The 21,214-nt window shown below is 35.4% G+C and overlaps 1 protein-coding gene across 1 annotated transcript in view; it reads right to left on the reverse strand.

Moving 5' to 3' along the window:
• Positions 1–6,949: 6,949 nt before the first annotated feature.
• Positions 6,950–21,214, reverse strand: part of LOC145674160 (uncharacterized) — a 45,291-nt gene continuing 31,026 nt past the window's right edge. Inside the window, exons 12-14 of the mRNA XM_081743989.1 lie at positions 18,325–18,413; positions 16,221–16,456; positions 6,950–7,057 (exon numbers count right to left, since the gene is read on the reverse strand). Of these exons, the coding sequence (XP_081600115.1) occupies positions 7,041–7,057; positions 16,221–16,456; positions 18,325–18,413 (342 nt within the window). The 3' untranslated portion in view covers positions 6,950–7,040. The remainder of the gene's footprint in view (positions 7,058–16,220; positions 16,457–18,324; positions 18,414–21,214) is intronic.

Here is a 21,214-nt window from a genome sequence, read left to right on the forward strand (position 1 = left end):
AATATATTGTAATTGGCTGTCCACATTCATGACTTTAGTGGTTTGAGTGCATTCACGTTTGACAACTTATAGCGAGAGAGAGAGAGAGAGAGAGACACTTTTGTTTAGAATGTCAAAAATTACAATATGCATTACATTTAGAGCTTATGAACTAAAACTATCTTCCACAAGAACATTATGAGATTATTTGTGTACATATTTTTTTTAAATGTTACTGTTAGATACAAGTCACAACAATAGTTATGATCAACTTCAATGATGGCAATGATTGCTACCTGTTTTAAAAAAAATCCGGTGTGAGGGGTGTAAGGTTCTATACCCTCATGCATAAGCAATTGCATGTTTAGTATAAACACTGGCTCCAACCATGAACACGTGCTATTTTGTTCAAACAGAAACAGCAGTAGACGACGGAAGGAGGCTACTAGGAAGACACGAAGAGGTTTCGGAAGGAAAACAAACACGGCCGACCTTCCCTCAAGGGCCTCCCCTTCAAGAGGATGTCTATAAAAGAGGACCTTAAGTGAACAGAGCCACTAGTGCCAGTGCTGATCGCTAACCTACCTAAACTGTCTCCCGAGACCGCTGTGAGTTACGGAGATTTCCTTTAATAACTACTCCTGAGGCTGTGATGAGCGAGGGAGTATTACTTTAATCAACCTACCTCTGAGTTTGAGATGAGCAAAGGAGATATCCTTTAATTACAGTCTGACACCGCTCTGAGCTAAGACACAACCATCAAATCAGAGGCCAACTCGTGTGCTGAAGATCTTTTCCACACTGGAAATAAATTTTATAGACTTGAAGAAACTTACATGAAATTTGTAAATCTTTATATAAGACTATTTTGCAACTAGCTGAAATACTCATTTTTTGCATGGGCGCCTCTGGTTCCCAGCCGATGGGGGCTGTATTTCGAAGTCAACGACTGTGGATGTATCACCATTCATCTCAGCGACCGCGAAAACTATGGATTTGACACTAATATCTGCCATTTTCGATTATTTTTACATGTCTTGGTATCCCCCAGACTGGTGACCCCGGCCCGCAGCCAAATGGGGTGGATTTGGAAGTTAATACGATCGGAGTTTCACCATTGATCTCAGTGACCGCGAAAACTATGAATTCGGCACTAGTATCGGTCATTTTCTACTACTTTTACATGTTCCGGTAACCCCTCCCACCTGGTTCGAATTTTGAGGAAACGCTTCGTCTTGGTCTGGGGCCTGGACCAAGGTACAGTCACGAAAGAAAGTATTCTTCAGTTGAGAAATTTTCTTTTCCTAATAACTCAAGAATAAATTAGCGCATTAGAGTACCGATTTGGCAAGTTATCAAATTATAACTATTCTAAGGATAACAACAAAAGGATCGAAATTAATTCATTTGAGCAAACCGAAAGTTATTGGGAAAAGAAAATTTGTCAACTATCGAATACTTTCTTCTCCGTGTGTACCCGTGACCAAAATTTGGTAACTCTCGGTCCAATTGTCTGGTCCCCAGGCCGCACACAGACACAAACTCTTTATATTAGACAAAAGGTGTAAGATTCAAATCCCGGACTTATCATTTAAACTCTACCGAATAAAATATGGCAATATGTCACTGTGCGTAGTAGAAGAATAACGTAGCTGGCCACCATAATACACCTGAATCAAGACTTGACTTTTTTAACTGTGAAAATATTTCCTTGAACCTTTCGGTTATCACTCTGCAATAGACGGGGCCGATATTGAGAAAAAAACAGATTAAGCAGTTACTTTCAAATGTGAGTAGCTCAGACTGTAATTAGCCTACCCACATGCAACAAGCAGGATGCATAGGATATAAGAAAGAATCAGAAAATATATGACGCATGCAAATGTAGCAAATCGTTGTCTAAGTAGAAGGGGAAGAGGCAAGGAAAATAGCTCCCAACTATGGTTTTCATTTTGTCGTGGTCTGGAGATTATAAACTGGCCATGACTGCTAATAAACTCCTCTGTCAAATTTACTTCGTCCTTATTTTTACATACAATAGTCTCTTAAATGTGATCGGAGAACTTTGTCAAGGTTGTGGTTTCTTAAGAAGTGCATAGTGTAACGTTCTTATATACATGTATATTTTAGCGTAATTTTCAAACCGTCTTCAATACAGTTCCCTACTTCCCAGTTTTCGATACATTCTTTTGAGTCGCAAGTTAAGGAAAGTGGCTTCTCTGTCGCTGCTTTGCTCTTTATGGTCTCGCGTAGCTACATTTCATGAGTAGACTAGAATTAGCCCTTGGGTAGGATAAAGACAGTTAATGAATGTCTAGAGTAAACAGTTTGTATCATTATTGCTTGGAAATCTCCACGCAGAATGTATGCTTCAGTACCAAAATATGCTTACATCCAAAAATTCTATGCTTGGGAGAATGTATAGGAAGTACGTTTTAAATAATTCGTAAACTATATTGTAGAAAATATTATTTATTTTATAAAAATAACTTGTTACAATAATGCTTCCATACTTTGTACACTAATTTAAAAACAACAAGAAATGGAAGTATGCCCTATTCTTAAACTTACAAATACACAAAAGCCATTCAAACTATACAATAATTTTATTCCCAATATTAATATTTAGAAGTTTTTCTATTAGTCAAAAGTGATAAATAAAAAGAACCAAATAATTATAAGTAACGAGCGTTATAGTTGGTCAAGGAGATAAATTATTTTTCTTTAAACACTGTGTTACATTTTTATATATAGGGATGCAGCAGAAAGTAGACTTAAAATTTTATTGTTGAAGTTTGTGTCCCGAAGGAAAAAATACAGGTAGTAAAAAGATGATTTTTTTAAAATCAAACCTGTAATGAGTCATTTTATATTTTAGCTTTAGAGCAACAGGATTGAAAAAAATAGTCGTCTCCGTAAGTAAGAAAAAATAGTATAACAATAGTCTTAATAAAAAACACTTGAACAATTTAGTTTTTGAATAACGTGAGAGATACAGTTCTCAAGAATCTGTTCGTGATCTAGATGCTCAACACATTCTGATTTCAGAAACTTAACAACAAGGACGACTGCTGTATAAATTCTGTCTAGCATTCACTTCTCAGTATGAAGAATGATCTAATTAAAAAATAAGACGTCACCCCAATATCTGAAAACCGTTCTTTGACACTTTCTCATTAGTAAAAATCTGTCTTCCAAGTAAATTAAATTTACCTGGATCAATAGATGATGGCAGTTATATCTTTTTGCATAAGCGAAGTTTAAAAATTATCAAGAAAATAAATAAATAAATAAATCTAATATAAATAAAATAGAGTTTGTTTGTCTCTGTGCGGCCTGGGGATCAGACTAGTGGACCGAGAGTTACCAAATTTTGGTCAGGGGTACCTTGGTCCAGGCCACAGATCAAGACGAAGCGTTTTTCTCAAATTCCGAACCAGGGGGTCTCAGGGGGAGCGTTTACTGGGACCGGCCTGGGGACCAGACAAGTTGACCGAGAGTTACCAACTTTTGGTCACGGATACCTTGGTCCAGGCCCCAGATCAAGGCGAAACGCTTTTGTCATAATTCGAACCAGGAAGGCGTTAACCGGGACATGTAAAAGTAGTAGAAAATGACCGATATTAGTGTCAAATACATAGTTTTCGCGGTCGCTGAGATCAATGATGACATTTCCATTAGCGATGACTTGCAAATTCAGCTACCATTGTATGCGGGCCGGAATTCAGCTAGGGGGGAGGGGGGAGGGATACGGAGACATGTAAAAATAGCCCAAAATGACCAATATTAATGTCAAATCCATAGTTTTCGCGGTCGCTAAAATGAATGCTGATACTCTCACAGGCGCTGACTTCCAAATACAGCCCCCATGAGAAGAATAGGTGTATTCAGCTATTAAATAAATAAACAAGGTTCATCATAATCAGCAAGTTTGGGATATATCTTCTAGATGGTGGGTCACTGAAGTATAGGTAACCGAGAAATTATTCTAAAAATGTAATATCCGAATTGGTTCCAAAATAAGGGAAATCACGGATACTCGAGAATAAGTTCGTCACTTATTACAACTTTATACAACGGAACGCCTTCGGAACAACATAAAAAATCATTTCAGTTATGTCATTAAAACAAAGTCGAATTTGTAAAGATTTACAAGTCTCTACCACAGCAGCATTCATCCGACGAAACTGAAATAATGCGTGAAAAAAGTTTCTGGCATATTTTTCTTAGACAAAACACGACAATGAAATATCTCGTAATATTCAACAAGGTTTAGACGATTTTGAGAGCCGCTTCTACCCAGTTCGTCGGTCACCAATAGGAAATGAACATAGATTTGGCGTACTCACATTTTTATATAGTCTGCTTTAACAACGCACATTGTGTTATGAATTATTGATACTAGTTGGCTAAAACACAAACACACAGACACACAAAACTCAACGTCCTGATTAGTGCTTTTAAACATTGAAAAGATAAAGTTGGTGAGATCAATGGAACCTAAATTTTACGGTTCTCCGACTCGGTTTCGTTTTGAAATAAAATAAATAAATAAATAAATAAATAAATAATAAAAAAAAGCACAACTGGATCGAAATTCAAACATGTAGAAAAGATATAAAATGGTTTATCTCCTCCAATTTATGAATGTAGTCCTCGCAAGTGTTCTGTCATGTAGACCTACTGTGTCTAAGCAAAACATGGGAGTTGTCATACAGTACATTTGGTCCGGGAACAGTGACTGCAAGTGTAATGCAAGGCATGGCGATTACAGAAGCGGATTTGCTAGTCTAATGGTTAATGCATCGCCATGGTATGCCTGGGTTCAAATCCGATTCCAGTCGTGCATTTTTTCATTCTTTGGACACTGTATAATTGACTTTGCACCTAAAGAGAAATTGGTGTGATTTACGAGAATCAGTTATTTTCTTCAGTATCAATATAATACTTTTGTGTTGTTGTTAGCTATTCAAATTTGAACTACTTAATCTAGAACGACGTGAAATAAACAAAAATGAAGCTTAATATCTTGCAATAAATATGGCTACACCTCCACAGTGAGAACTTCAAATTACTGATCAGAAAATATGACCTGTTTAAGGGAGAAAGAAAAAAAAATCATCTTTATATCCATTGTTCTTATTCCAAAATAAATATCTGAAATTTTCTTAGTATTAACATCCCTTCCTCTAGAGATCTTGACAATATGAACTCTAAAAGGATAAAATAAAACTTTGAGTTCGATGCAAAATAGTCAATCAAAGGAGAGGGGTCGCTTTTTAGCGTCAAATACGCAAGGAAAGTAGAAATTAAACTTCAGAATAAGCAAATAAACCATCAATAATATAAAAATAGAATATATATATATATATATATATATATATATATATATATATATGTAACATAAAATACCATAAAAAGAGAGGAGTTATATTACAGTAACTCCTAACAGCTAATACAATATTGGATGATGGTGTGGAAAGTTCTATCTATGGCGGACACTATCTACAAACTATTTTTCTCAAATATACACATAATGACAAACTCAGAAACATATAAATTCAGAAAAGATTGTTGTATATTTCTTACCCTTCTTGTCATGAAAGGTGATAAAGAAATAGTAAAAATTATTTTCTACTAACGAATTTTTAAACATTAAAAGTAAATTTTCGTCGTTTAAGACAAATATCATAACAGTAATATGACTAGCCACTAAAATTGCAAGAGAAAACACGCTGTACTTACAGTGTGTTTCATTTTAGAGAAAACGAACCTTTTCTTGAGTTAGCTTTGTCTTCCTAGCACCCATTTCTTATTGACTTGTAAACTATTAAATATCAAGACAATTCACTGGTCTTTCAGTACGACAGAAGACAACTTCTTGTAAAGTCAATATAAAGATTCACAAAGTAATTAAGTTGTCATGTAGAGATTTATTAACGAAAGAAAGCATTCTATAGTTTCATAGCAAAACCTACATTGTTGTAAGTTGTCTTATGGCTTTCGCCTTTTCAGAAATCAACAATGTGAATGGTTAAATTTTAATGTATGGTAAATCTAATCACGTGACGACTGTTAATTGGTGTTTATGTTTTGTATTTTATTTTATTTTATGGGCTGCAGGACTATTACAAGGTGACTGCTCCTACTATCTTGAATTCTAATATGGTTACAGCTTAAATATTTTGAAGTTCTACACAGTTTTAAACTGGATTTTTCCAGAGAATAATTATAAGATTACATATTTAAGCACACATAATATGAATAATGTTAGTTTCACTTTCTGCTTTTCAAATTAATTAAGAAATAAACAATTATAAAGCATTGCCGTTAGGCTGTAATAATTACTGGTTCACAGTTCTTGATACGACCACTCTCAGTTGTATGTGTATGTAAATTTGATATACGGAAATGAAACCAATGATAGACGTCTCGAGCAGCTTCTTACAACTCCAAAAGTATCTCATTATTTTTCTTTGTTTGGAGATAAAATCTCACGTTCAACGAACAACAAAAACAATTTTCTATCTATATATAAACAAGAATACAATATAAGAATAGAAAAAATATACATATAAGTAATATAAAATAACAGAAAAGTCTTACCACACCATATCTTTATACAAGTTGGGAGATGTATGTAATTCCTAACATTTAATACAATATTGCATGATGGTGTGGAAAGTGTTATCTATGGCGGACACTATCTACGAACAATTTTTGTAAAATATATATAATAACGAACTCTAAAACCTATTAAAACGGCTTATGCGCCAGTTTAACATACAAAATAATGTTTAGTAATATCATAGAATGATGGTGAGCGAAGCAACCTTTTACATGATTATTGACATATGACTAGTAAAATTTCACTGCTTACAACAAAAATACACTGCTTTAATTAAAAAAATACACACATATATATATATCACACATATATATATATATATATATATATATATATATATATATATATATATATATATATATATATATATATATATATATATATATCAACGTCTGATGCCAACTTTGGTCCATTCGGGTACTTTATCATCTTCTCATTCTGGTGTTCGACCTGCAAAAAAAGATTTTTAAAAATAAAATAAGGCCTTATAAATTGGTTATCACCTAAACTAAAAGTTCACAATAAGCAAATCTTCTGAAAATATTTTAACTACTTAGAATTACTTATTTTGGATAATGGCTATGCTAAGTTTAGATGGAGGAACTGGGAGAAAATAAATAAGCAAAATACTGCTATTGAAATGGCTTACATCAGCGTTTCCCAACCGGTGTGCCGCGAGGAAATCGAAACAAAATTATTAATTCTATAGCAACCAAATTGCAAGACATAGGAAAAATGTATATTTTTGTATTTCACATTACTATGAATTTCTAGCATGGAAAAAATTACTGTAATTGTAATATATTATTCTACATCTATTACTGCGTAGCAGACAGTATTTCGGCTCGTACACATTTCCACGGTTAGCTGCTATGTTACACTTCAACTGAGAGTCATACCACGGCCGACTCGATGTGTTCTTGTCCCTCGCTCTAAGAACAGCAAGGGAAGGGAACATCGAGTCGGCCGTGGTCATACTAACACCGAGAAATGGAAGCTCTTGTACGGTATGCGTCAAATGAACGTTCGTAGAACACTCATTCGCACGTGAGTTCAATAGCTGTGTTTTGACTTTGAAGCATTGCAAGCTGTATGATTGCAATAATATGCACCGGTTTTGGTTAGAACAGCAAAGTTAAAAGTACAAGACATTTGTTTGTTTGTTCGTTATTTAGTGATAATCGTTCTTAGTGAAAGGTTGGATACAGTTTTCGAAAAAACAGCGTATATTTAAAAATCTGAGTCGTATATTTCATTGCAATTGTTGTCTATTTTAAAATTAGAATAAAAAATAAGCATAATGAATTAGCAAGGGGAAAACCAGTGATCGAGCTTTCATCTCTGTGAGAAAGAAATCAGTAATCACAGAAAAAAATACCATGGTATTTTATATTTGCAAATAATAATAATAATAATAATAATAATAATAATAATAATAATAATAATAATAATATATGAGTATGCCGCGAAAATTCAAGTTACACCCCTAGTGTGCAGCAAGTTGAAAAAGGTTGGAAAACACTGGCTTACATGATTTCAGGTCCTCGTGATGATATTGCTGAACATTCTGATTTTACACCTGACGATCCTCCAAGTGCAAGCAACAAAAAATATTAAAACTTGATGAGCATTTTTTCAAAACTCGATATATGTAGAAAATTCAATTTTACAGAAAACGCATTTTCTCTTATTTTATCGTAGATAGGCAAATGTTATAATTTTAATTTTTGCTCTGATATTATTTAGTACTGTTGTGAATAAGATGCTGTAATAAAATGTATTAAAGGGCAATATTTGTTTTGCAATAAAAAAGAGGAAGTACTTGTTTTTTTTTTTTTTTTTTCAAAAGTCGATAAATGCAAATGCATAAAATATAATACACAGGCCGATACAGTTATATTTTATTTTGTTGTGTATATTTATTTATTTTATTTTTATATGCATTTTATACAATTAACTTATTGTTGTTATCTTTATTCGTAGTAATCATGGTCATAATACAAACTGTATAGCAAAATGATAATATTAAAAGTATGTTCGTGTACACTTATTTTGCACTATTTGCTCAAACCAAGAATGTAAAAAGCACCAAAAATATCAGCGCTAGTATAATCATATAAAATATTGTACCATTTTACACATTATCACACGTGGTTCAGTGTGCTACAACATCTTTGTAAAAGCCCTTTGCCGGTATAACAAAATACTGTAAGAGAGCAAGAACATTTTTCTTCTTCTCTTTGCTGACCATATTTTTCTTTGTCAAAATAGCAGAAGACAACACGATTCGACAGTGTTTTGTTTTTCACAAGACTTCAACTGCATTTCCAAAATATGTATTCTCAATTGAAACATGAACACGGTTCTTTGCCTTCGTGTATATGATAACACGCTGGCTATTCATTTTGAATGGAAGCCTGGGCTTCAGAACTTATCTCACACTGTACTTCAGATTTTTAGTTTCCCAGTTTTTGGCAAGAACTTTGTGTTCCATGGTCTTATAATATTCTTGAGGTGACAAGAGGTTTTCCTTTCTTCTGTATGATTTTTCTATTCGACTAAATACACGGTTTGGAGGCATGTAGCTATGTCCACGAACTGGGAAGAGGTGAAGGACATCAGAAAATGTTTCACTTCTTTCCAAGAATGCAATGAGTGTTGCCATCATAACGCTGTTTTTATTCTGGCTGCTACATGAATCTGAGAAGAGATGTAATGTAGTAGGACTATCACTTATTTCATCTCTAGGATCAATAGAAATTCCGACAAAGCCGATGCAACTTGGTTGCATCCTCTTGAAGACTCTGTTTCCAGCCAGGTATACGAAACTACGTTTTCCTTGCTCTACTGATTTGAATGAGTCATGACGCAGAGATTGTACAACTACACTTGACTCGAATTAAAAAACAAAACAAAAAAATGCATATGACTTCTGCTGTAACTCTTCGAGAGCATATGTAAGTAGGAGAATGAATAAGAGAAAAGTTGCAACCCGTAGGCTTTTCTTTGCTACAAGTGGCAATCATTGCTTTTATGATTTTTAAAGCTGGTTTTAACAGAATATTGCGTTTGCCACCCGTCAATTCCTTGGAGTCACCAGGAATAAAAGATGGCTGCCCAAAAGAGAAGCAAGGTCGCCGCGGTGGCTCAGTGGTAGAGCGTTCACCTCTGGTGCTTGGGGGTCCCGGGTTCAAACTCTGCTCCCGCCAAGTGAACTTTGTGGTGGACAAACACCGTGTGCATGGGTTTTCTCGGGGTTCTCCCGTTTCCTTCCAGTTTCTTCATTCCACCAATTCATTCACCTCTCATCATCACCGTCTCCTTTAGCTAGCCGGCATAACCGTGGGACGTAAAACTCAAAGATTTCATTTCATTTCATTTCATTTCCAAAAGAGAAGCAAGTCCAAATTGGCACATGCCATGAAACGTGGTGTCGATTTTCATGATTTTGCGGCGGTTGAATTAAAAAAAAAAAAATAGTTGAAAATGTTATCAGGCATACACAATGTAAGGTTTTTACATGATTGGCAAAGACATCAAGGTAATTAACATATATACAAGCGGAAAATGTGATCACATTTCAGTAAACTAAATGTAAGTATTTTAAAACAAATCTCAGCAATAGCATGTATTCCAAATACAGTATAATAAACTTTTTACTAATACAAGAAATACTGTAACTATGTTGTTTAATGTTAACAATATTTCAAGTTTTAAATTTCTAATATATTATATACAAACTGATGTAACAAGCGTTCTGTTATATTTTGAGTTGTTTGGTTCATACCTCAAATGCAGTTATGTGCCGTGCGGTTACTAAAAGCATCCGACTTCTGAATCTCAATCACATGAATAGTTATGCAAGCAAGCAAATCATTAATTCTAAGGTCCAACATATTAAACACAAGAATACGTATGTGTCCATAACAATTTTTATTCAATACGATACCTCAATCTTCCTATATAATTAGACCATCAAGTACCGATATTCCTGAATCATAACAAACTTAATAATATAACTTCACTTAGTTAAAAGAAACAAATGGTTTGTTTCACTTAAGTTATTTTTACAATAATTGTATTCAAATCGTCCGAATACCAATTTTAATGAATATACCTTTAAAACAGCATAATATTTCAATTTCACATTCAATTCAAAAGGGCACCAAACACTCTTCAATACTACGTTGTCTTAAAACTCACTGCACCTCCATATTGAAAAGACGTAAGTAGAACTACAATGTAAACAATATTTGAACCATGAAATAAACAATATTACAAAGCCTCAACTTAAACTTATTCCGCACATGGTGCACATTCATTCAAAAACAAGCAATTTCATATACAGACTTGGATATAAACCAATACACCAGTCTAGTATTAACACACTCAAGTATAACGAAAGGCTCATATCGAAAGCAATTTTAAAAGTTTTTTTCATGACTTGTTTAGTCATTGTATTTCATAAATTGATTCAAGCACTTTCTTTCAAAACATGAGCATCCTGGAGTACAAGTCATTTCAGCATTTTTGCAGGAACATGAAGCATCAAAGAACTTCTTAAGGCATTTGTATATTGACATATGCAGATGATTTTTAGGGAAAGGATCTCTTGTCATGAAAATTAATTTGAGAGCATCATTTTCTAACTTCCAACCACTGTCAGTAGAAGCTGGTAAGCAATGATTTTGCTCTGTAGCTTTAGCCCACACTAATGCTTGATACGAAGCACGTTGTGCATGTAACTTTAATTTACCACTGGTCGGAGGTAACTTATTGAGTGGCTTACCTTGTCGAAATACATGAACACTAAGACATCTACACTTGTAATAGTTGTGGATGAGCTATACAATTTACAAACAAATGTTTCAATATCATGGAAAATGACTGCATTAATTAGTCCTATACTTTTTAACAAATCTGGCTGTTTAATGAAAACTTTCCAAGCTGTTATTTCACTATTAAATGGAACTGACTGACAGTATTACACCTTGTTAAACTGTGAAAACAAGCAGAAAATTATTTACTACACCTCCCAACTTAAGACTAATGTCATGTGCATTAATGTGCTTAATTGGATTACTTCACTGCATCCACACATTTGGAGAAAAATCACGCCATATCAAAAGGACAAGAACATCAGTGTCATCAGACTGGATAACTAATAATCTTTGCGTAGTGCATATGAACTGTGCAAAATAATACGAGTATCAGCTTCTTCTTGTTGGCAACAAAGCATAGATACATCTTGGATCTGTGAATGTAAAGCTTCAAATTTTGGCTCTCTAAATGAGGCAGATTTGCAGCATTAGAAATGAACTGCTCAGCCAGGAATGTAATTCGATTTGTTTTATTTTCAGAGTTATTGATAAATCGCTCCCATTTTTAGGTAAAGGTGTATTTATATCTTGAATGAGGCGTCTAATACTTCCAACTTAAGGCAGAGTTGATCGCCTTATTCTTGTTGTATCTTTTACAGTAGGTATATCGGGGTATCTGTCAAATACATCAATTCTTCTGAAATGTTTGTTCTTTGTTAAGTACCTGAAACATGTATCTGCTAAGTCTCCAAATGTTGCAGTATCCTTTAGTTTTCCAAGTTGATGTACAAGAGAAATGTCATCTACTATTAAAGCACAGTGCTTATTGCTTGAAGCAGTCCAATCAGTGTAGTTTTCTTCTGTCAGTGTGTGACAAAGTGGAGCTTTGTCTATTGAATTAAGTGAGCCATCAGATCTTAAAATTGCTGGTGGGAATAGTAGTAAGTTCGTATATGAAGACGTCCTTTACATCTACTGATCTTCCTGAACATACTGCTCAAGAAGTCTCTGTTGAATCATCATGTCATTTTTGTGATTGGTTCCTCCTTTAACTTGTTGGTTTAAAATGACATTTTTGAAGGTCATCATGTTCAATTTTGTTTACTGGAGCTTGCAGATCTACAGTAGCATCTGGGCCAAATCCTTTATCTATAAGAACGTTTATTATCGCTTCACCTATTTCTCGTGCCTTTATTAAGTGTTCTGCGTGTTCTTTGGGTAACACATTACCAGTTAGGATACAAATTAATTATTTTTCTGGACATTCTAAATATGTGAAATCTCTCAAACTGTTCTTGCAGGTGCTGCACATCTACAGCATCCTTTCTTAGGCTCCCTGTGTATATAGCTCATTATGACTATATGCTGAATGTGTTCGCACTCCAAGAAGGCCTTTTGTCATGTCACATAATCTCCCTCTTTCATTGTATGTTAGCTCCCTCCTCTGTCGAGCACTCTCTCACGTATTATTTATGTTGATAAGTCCTCCAGATATTTTACAAATGTTGTTCACATGTTCAGTTGCTTGGTCTGACGGCATTCTGACAAATGGTTTGCCTGTAGTTTTAATAGCGAAGTTTCCTCTCAGAAACTGTTCATGAACAGCAGGAAATTCTTGCTCTAAATTATCCATATTTATTAGATAAATAGATCCGCACCGTACGTAATTGACATGGCCATGAAATGTCATTAGCTTTAACATTTTCTTGAAATGTTTCGCCCATCGTCCTTCTCGTGATGTTCTGATGAAGTTCAATAGGATGCCAATGAGCTCTATGTAAAGAATCCAATCCTTAAAAGTATAATTTGAAGTTTTCCTCAATGAACTCAAGGAGCAAGTGCTTAATATCTTGTACAAAGGAAGAAACTCTCTGAACAAAGTCTAAATTATGATAAAAAAGATTCTTTTTAACAGAAATTTATATAAAAATGTAAACTTTTCCAGAAAGAGAGCTCCAGTCATCTTAAATGACAATATACTATTTTACATGTATGTTCCATGAGTTTACGGTAATTTTATTGTTTGCTACATTTCTCTTGTCTTTCTATGAGGATCTGACGCTATTTCTGATATCATTTTTTTTTTTAATTCTACGACCATGGAAACAGAAATCGATACCAAACTTGATACCACGCAGCAACTAAATTTGTGTGTTTTCAGATCGCCATATTGTACGCCATCTTGAATTTTTGGTGACTTCATGAAATTTACGGGTGGCAAAAAAAAAAAAAAAAAAAAAAAAAAAAAACTACTTACCTAGGTTATGAGAAATAAAAACACAATAGTTGCCACTTGCAGCGAAGAAAAGCCTATGGATTGGCTTTTGAAGCCTTGTTTGTGAAAAATTTTACCCGACTATGTTGATTTCTGCTAAAACCTTGTGGTTTCGGCTATTCCTACGCACGGTACATTCCCCACTTTGCTAAAACACAATTCACAGGACAAAGTAAAAGATACAAGTGATGCCGTTATAAAGCATAACCCATTTTTGAAATTTTTTTGCATTTATCGTCCTTTGAAAAAACGCTCCTCAATTATGCATAGAAGGTAAAAAATAAAAAAATAAAAATAAAATAAAATAAAAATAAATGTTTTCTTGCTAAACGGGAAACACTCAAGTGCACATTTCATGTTATTTTGTGTTAATAACATTTGAATATCATTTTCTTCCTCATTTGCATCGAGTAGTGAACAGATTATATATGGCAGAGCGGAAGAGAAGTTTAATAATTTAGACTCAGAAAGGTAAATGAAGTTTGTGTAGTGGTTTAGAGAAGTCTTTTGACCAAGTGTACTGGGGAATTTTGATAGGATGTTATAAAAGAATTTAGTAGAAAGTTTACCGAAAGACATTATCGAGAGTGTAGCAAAAGCAGACGAAGGCAGAATGCTATGATTGAGGGACGTTATTACAACCAGATTATGGCCAGGTTTTCAGCACAATAAGGTTTGCTCATGACATAGCACTGATAGCGGAGAACGAAAAGGACTTGCAGAAAGCACTTTTAAACTTGAACGATCAACTGGAAAAAACATGCAAAATGAAGATAAACAAGAAGAAAACCAAAGTGATAGAGTGCAAAAAGCAGGACACGAAGGGGGAAACGTATTGCTAAAGGGAACGGAAATCGAAGACGTTCAGACGTTATCCTATTCAGGAAGTCTAATATTCTCGGACAGACGTTACCCTATTTAGGAAATCTAATATCCTCGGACGGAAGAAGTGAAAAAGACATAAGTTCAAGAACAGCGCAGGATAAACAAGCATTCAATAGGAAAACAGGACTGCTAACATCAAGAAATGTGTCGTTGGACGTTTGAAAACGATTTATTAAGACTCTGGTATGTAGCGTGGCGCTATACACATAAGAAACATGAACAATGAGGAAAGTTGAAATATCCAAACTAGAAGCATTTGGAATATGGTGTTGGTGCAGAATGCTGCGCATATCATGGACCGACAGGGAAAGGAATGAAGACGTACGAAAGAAGGCTAATGAAGGATGAGAGATCATGAAGATAATAGGAAAAAGAAGAAACAACATGCTTGGCCATTTATTCGGCACTCCAATTGGATCACCGTGTTGATAGAGGGGAAAGGCAGAAGGAAAACCAAGAAGAGGAAGACCAAGGATAGAATATCTGGATGCAGTTACGAAGAAGATATCTTATCAAAGTATAAAACAGCTCTCCAACGGAAGAGAAAAGTTTTAAAATTTCCATGTTGACCACTAACCTATGGTTTAAGTGATATGGTAGTATTGAAACCGAAAACTTCTACGTCAAGGATGAGGAGACAATATTATATAGAGGCAACTGACATGATATCATAGCAGCTACGTGTCAGAGACTTGTGATCCCCTGTAGTTTACAGAGTAGTCGTAAAAAAAATCGTCCTTCGTTTGTTTCTCAGATTAACTTATAATTACTACTTGAGGAGTATTTATTAGGTCTCTATCATGGCCAATGTATTTATTTAGGACTTTGCGCATCACTTAGTAACCAAAAGAATGCACATCACATTTCACCCGCTTGTACGAGGGCTGTCCTGAAAGTACGCGACGTTTTGGCCTATCGCGGCACTGGGGGGGGGGGGGGGAAGAATAGAGTCGCCATCCTGGTGTCAGAATGTTACTACGCTCAGTACGTATCCAGATGAGGTAGCACGAGGACTCTGACGCCCTTACTGTGCTCTCTGTGACGTGTTACAATGTGAGCTGCAATAGAAAACCCGCCTCTTGTGAGGTGCGTTCTGTGATTAGGTGTTTGTTGGCAGAAAACCACAAGCCAATTGAAATCCATCGCCAGCTGTGTGAAGTGTATGAACATGGAATAATGATTAAAGGCCGACTGAAAAAATCATGCATTGATTTTAAAAATGGCCGTTCCAATGTTCCGGATGAGAAACGCAGTGGTAGGCCTAGCCTTATGTCTGATAAACTGGTGAGGCAAATCAAACGACAAAATTCGTGACAATCTTGCCAGCGATGAAGACATGGCTCGCTACACAACGTTCTGATGCAGACGGCGAACTGCATGCCGGTGTAAGCAGTGGTTGAAATCGCAGCCGGCAGATTTCTACCACGACGATATTAAAAAACTTGTACCACGGGATAATTGCCTTGATTTGCATTGCGATTATGTAGAAAAATAGCTTAAGGGTGTACCTTTCAAATGTATATAATACAATTTGGTTTGTTCACTCTGTTAGTTTTTTTTTTTTTTATTTCAAAACATCTGTTACTTTGTGGACAGCCCTTTTAAGAACAACGATCATTAAGTAAAAACTTACTTTTATCTTCTCTATCATCACTGCGATAATCTCTGCTGCCAGAATAATCGTCCCTTCTATCGCTTTTTCCTCTATTGTCCGTACGCTGTCCATCGCCGTCTCTTTTATCTCGGTCGCTGTCACTGTCACTGGGCTCCATTCGCCTTCTATCTGGACCAGCGTCTTTACAGCAGTCAGTAGCCTCAAAAGCACCACCATGAGGACGATCCCGTTCCGTGTCTAGGTCGTCTTTACTGCTGAAAAAACGACATAAAATGTTGGAATTCATTTTTCTACAAAACCTCTGCAAACTCATTTACCTTGCTAATAACAAGACGAAGTGTACGCATTCCACAGAAATATTAAAAATACAATCTGACTAAAGTAAACACTATTATTACTAATCTGTGTTACACTTCCGGCAATATATCACTGCCTTCATCAGACACGTTATGAAAACATACTTACATACAAGGTTCATTCAATAAACAACCGGGAAAGTTGTACAAATGCCTGGCGGACGGGATGCTGGGAATCAGTGAAACAAGATGGTTGCACCTTGCAGGTTTGCACCAACATAAAAGCAGCGGAGTGTCACTAGATTTCTGCTAGCTGAAGGGTCGAAACCAATCGAAATTCACCGTCCGCAGTGTAATATGGTGAAAGTTGTTTGAGTCGAACACAAGTGTAATACGCCTGTTTTCCCCTATCGACTCATCAACTCCCGTAATATTGTTGTCCGTGACTGCACAAACAGAGCATCCTGGGTGTGGCGAATCTTCAACACTTGTTACACCCAGTTTGGACTTATCTGCCACTCGTACACTTAACGAACCATCCAATAGCCTTCTTTCTTCTTTAGTTGCTATCTCCTTTATGAAATGACGTATATTAGTTGCATTTGTCAGCAACTACTATGGTCACTGCTTTGGATCTACGTTATTCAGGCCTCCCAGCAGGACATTGAAAAAATATAGGACAGTTTGGTTTATACAATAGAATGTTATGCTCTGAAGAAAGAAAGAAAAAAAGTATATTGTAAGAAAAGGCCACCTTCACCCCAATGGGCAATTGGAAACAATATTTAGATTAATACAGAATAAGAGTATGTATAAATTTTACTTTTTAAACTTTGTAGACCTGCTGTATTGTTTTGGAAAAAAGAAACTGATTGAAATAAATGACTTGATATGCTAACTAACTAGTTCATATTAGCTTTGCTACCTAAGTAACTTGAACTTAAAAAAATCCCTGAACAAAGCAACGTTTATTGTAAACAATGATAACTATATAATGAAATATTTGAATCTAATTAAACATTGAATTATTTGATAAACGTATTTCCCCTCTAAAATAAATAATGCACCAGCATTTCATTCATCATAGCTCTGCAAATTATATATACAGTTCTAACAACTGTTATACAATATAAATTTGAGGACATTTACAGTTCATAAATAATTTCCAGGACATTTCCAGAATTTTCACAATTTTTCTGCTTTCTATTACTTTTTCAGGACGTTTCTACGAAACACTTTTATATCCAGATTTTCCAGGGTGCGTGGGAACCCTGCATATTATGTACAGCAATATTGGAAGGCGTTGAGATATGTTGGTAAATATCAACACACTTCAATACCTAGCTAATACTGCTGCACACACTACTGAAACCCACTTCATCGAAAGTATTATTTTATATTTTAACGCATCCATAATTTGCAATATTATGATCCCGACGAACTTCCATGTATTTAGTTTTCAATTCATTTACTTCTAAACCCATGTCTATGCAAGCGTTTAATAAGATATTTGCATTTATTTCTATTGTTCTCCTAGCATCCCCTATTAAATTTACATCATAAGCATACGCCATAATATGGTGAATGAAGCTCTACTGTACAGTAACATTAAAGAAGGTAACTTTTTGTTTCACAGAAAATACTCAACTTACAAAATATCAAAGGAATGATTATAAACCTGGTCATCACACGGTTTGAGATTAATTAACTCTGGGGAAAAAGCATCCCACTTACGTGGGTGAGGAGAAATTTTCCACGCTACATTTGCTTGAATCTATTTAGTAAGATTTTAGTTTCATTTTCCCCTATTTCCTCTTTTCACTTACCTCGAAGGTATATCCCTGGACCCTCCACTATCTCGCATTCTATTCTGGTCATCAAGGTCAGGTTCTGATGCCTTACTTCTACAACTTCCCTAAAAAAATCGAAGAATCATCCTGTTTCAAACTGATGATAACTTCTTAACCATCATCTGCATTTAAACACTCAGCACAGTTAGTTAGAAGCAAACATTAAATTTTTTACCCTTTCCATACATACTCTCGCAACTGTAAATTTAACTCTAGAAATGCTTCTATGTACATCGCGTTAGCTAATACCCCCACAATCGTGGAACTACTTTAATAATTTGGGTATGAAGTTATATTTCCCTTAAAACAGTTACAATATAAGATCCTTAAAAAAAACTGTTAAAAATGTTATAGTATAGGATTAATTGCAACACTGAAGATAAAAAATACTGTAATCATATAAAATTGAGATCTAATTTACTCTCATTTAATAATTAAATATATACGGTCAGACGAACAACTGTTTTTAGATCTATAAAATTAAGGAATTGATCAAAATGTTTAAGAAATTATGACGATATGGGGTCCATTAATACTAAATTTGAATAAGTTGATAATCTATCAATTTTCAAGGCTTCATGGAACCTGACTTTCGCCTGAGTTGGTTTTCACCATAGCCTTGATTTTGTTTACATTATCAGAAGAGAAGGAAGTATTGTACGTGCAAACTAAAACAAAATGGATGGGGTCGCGGTGGCTCAGTGGTAGAGCGTTCACCTCTGGTGCGTGGGGTCCCTCGCTTCTATCCCAGCTCGCGCTAAGTGGACTTTGTAATGGCTAAACACAGTGTGCGTGCATTTTCTCGGGGTTCTCCCGTTTCCACACACTTTATTCATCCCACCATTGCATTCATTTCTCATCATTACTGTCTCCTTTAGATTACCGGCACAAACGTGGAACGTAAAACTTAAAAGATTTCATTTCAGTTTTAAAACAAAATGATTTTTGCAAACAAGTTCTAGCCCAAACAGGATAAACACCTCTGTCATGCTATAGTTTTCAAGATAAAAGGGAACTTTGGTTTCGGAGATGGATATGGAGAGACAGAACTGAACTTGGTTGCATCTTGTATTTATTGAAAGGTATCCTAGGAAATAGTAGTGTATTTACTTGTATATTGTTACAAGATGAAAGTGATATTCTGTATTTTCCATTGCTTGCGCTATCTCGACTAGGGATGGCCACTTTCGGGAAAGAAAAATTCATGTTTCCGGAAAATTTTCTGCTGTTTCGCTTTCTTTCGTTTCCTTTACCGAAAATTTTTCAGTTTCCGCTTTATGAAAAAATTATCGTTTCCACTTTCTAAAAAATTTTTCCGCTTTACGTCTTCCGTGTTTCTGAAAATTATTGATTCTTCGATTTTCCGGAGAACTTACATTTTTTTTTTGGGGGGGGGGCGTGTGTGTGTTTATATTTTGTTATTGTAAAGAACAGCCGAGTCAAATTACCCCTGGGATGAGTGTCAAGTGAGTGAGAAGGGAGGGAGGGATGATGTACACATACAACAGTGTAAATGGATGCGTCGAAAGTGGAGCGGGTTTTCGTTCATTGTACTCATTAGCTGGTCAGCAGCTCGAATATAACACCGGGGTCTCCCATGTCAAAGGCGCATACGCTAACCACTTACCCACGAAGGAGCTCTTTTTTTTAATGAATGTTTCTTTTTTTATATTTATATCTTAGAATATGCGTAAAATCAAAAACGTCAATAGCTCTTCCACTTGGTTTTGGGAACACAACCTCGCCGGTCCAAAACTTTGCGGGAATCTGGGTCAACGAAACCGTAGACAGGCAAGATTTTGGAGCGGCGAGTTTCTGATACTGTGAGGTTCCGGTCTGGCAATGTATTTGCCCGCGAAGTTTCGAACAGCCATATTTTGGACGGTGAGATTGCCTACTGCACTACATATTTCTTGATTACAACAAAATTTCTGTATACAAGTTTACTAATTATTTATGCAATATTGATATAGGATATGGCAACATTTTACTCTGTTTGGATTCCATGATGCACCTGTATGGGAAACTGAAGATTACACCTAGAATCTGATTTAAACTACTCGCTGAGCAAACTAATAAGTTTACTGTAAACAATATTAACGTGTAACAGTTTCTCGATCTATCGAGTTTAGTTTCATCAGGCACTCTACAGGGTGGTTGTAAACGCAATACCTATTTTTAATTTAGATTATCCTACAAACTAGAATGAACTCTAGCTGGCGTGTAATACTGTTTACTAATGTGAGGTTTACTATTTATGGTTTCAGAAGTTGATCAAGTGAAAACCGCAAAATGGCTGGTGTATACAACGTAGAAGACATAGCTAAGATTGCCGTAAGGTATGAAGTTTGGAGATCGGTGGTGCAAGTGCAGAGATGGTGAAGACAAGAGAAAGGTAGGAATGGAACGCTTAACCCGAAGACAATAAAAAAAAAAAAAGTATTATGACGTTATCGTTATATACTTCTTAATCAACCCTCGTGTTTGATGAGGATTACTTGGAATTGTTGCGCACCAGATGAAAAATTATTTGAAACCAAGATGCTGCGAACTTCTTTGTTCATATATTTCTGTGTGCGTGTGTGCATTCACCCGCCTACTCTATTCTTCGTGCGACCAAATACGGATAAAAAATTTAACTCAGCTTAACATTCTCCTCCCCCTACCTAAAGCTGAATTCCGAAGCCAGGAGACAGATACGTCATAAAGTGCATATTCTATAATAAACACTTGTTATGCAAGTAATTATGTGCCTAAATGTGATTAATATGTCCCCGATAAGATGTTATTCAATTAACCAACTTTTATTAGCACAGAGATTACTTAAAAGTTAAGTGTTGTGTGGGAACTATCTTTTGTTTCACCA

This window comes from Thermobia domestica, chromosome 17 (genome assembly GCF_964235325.1).
Source record: "Thermobia domestica chromosome 17, izTheDome1.hap1.1, whole genome shotgun sequence".
Lineage (NCBI taxonomy): Eukaryota > Metazoa > Arthropoda > Insecta > Zygentoma > Lepismatidae > Thermobia > Thermobia domestica.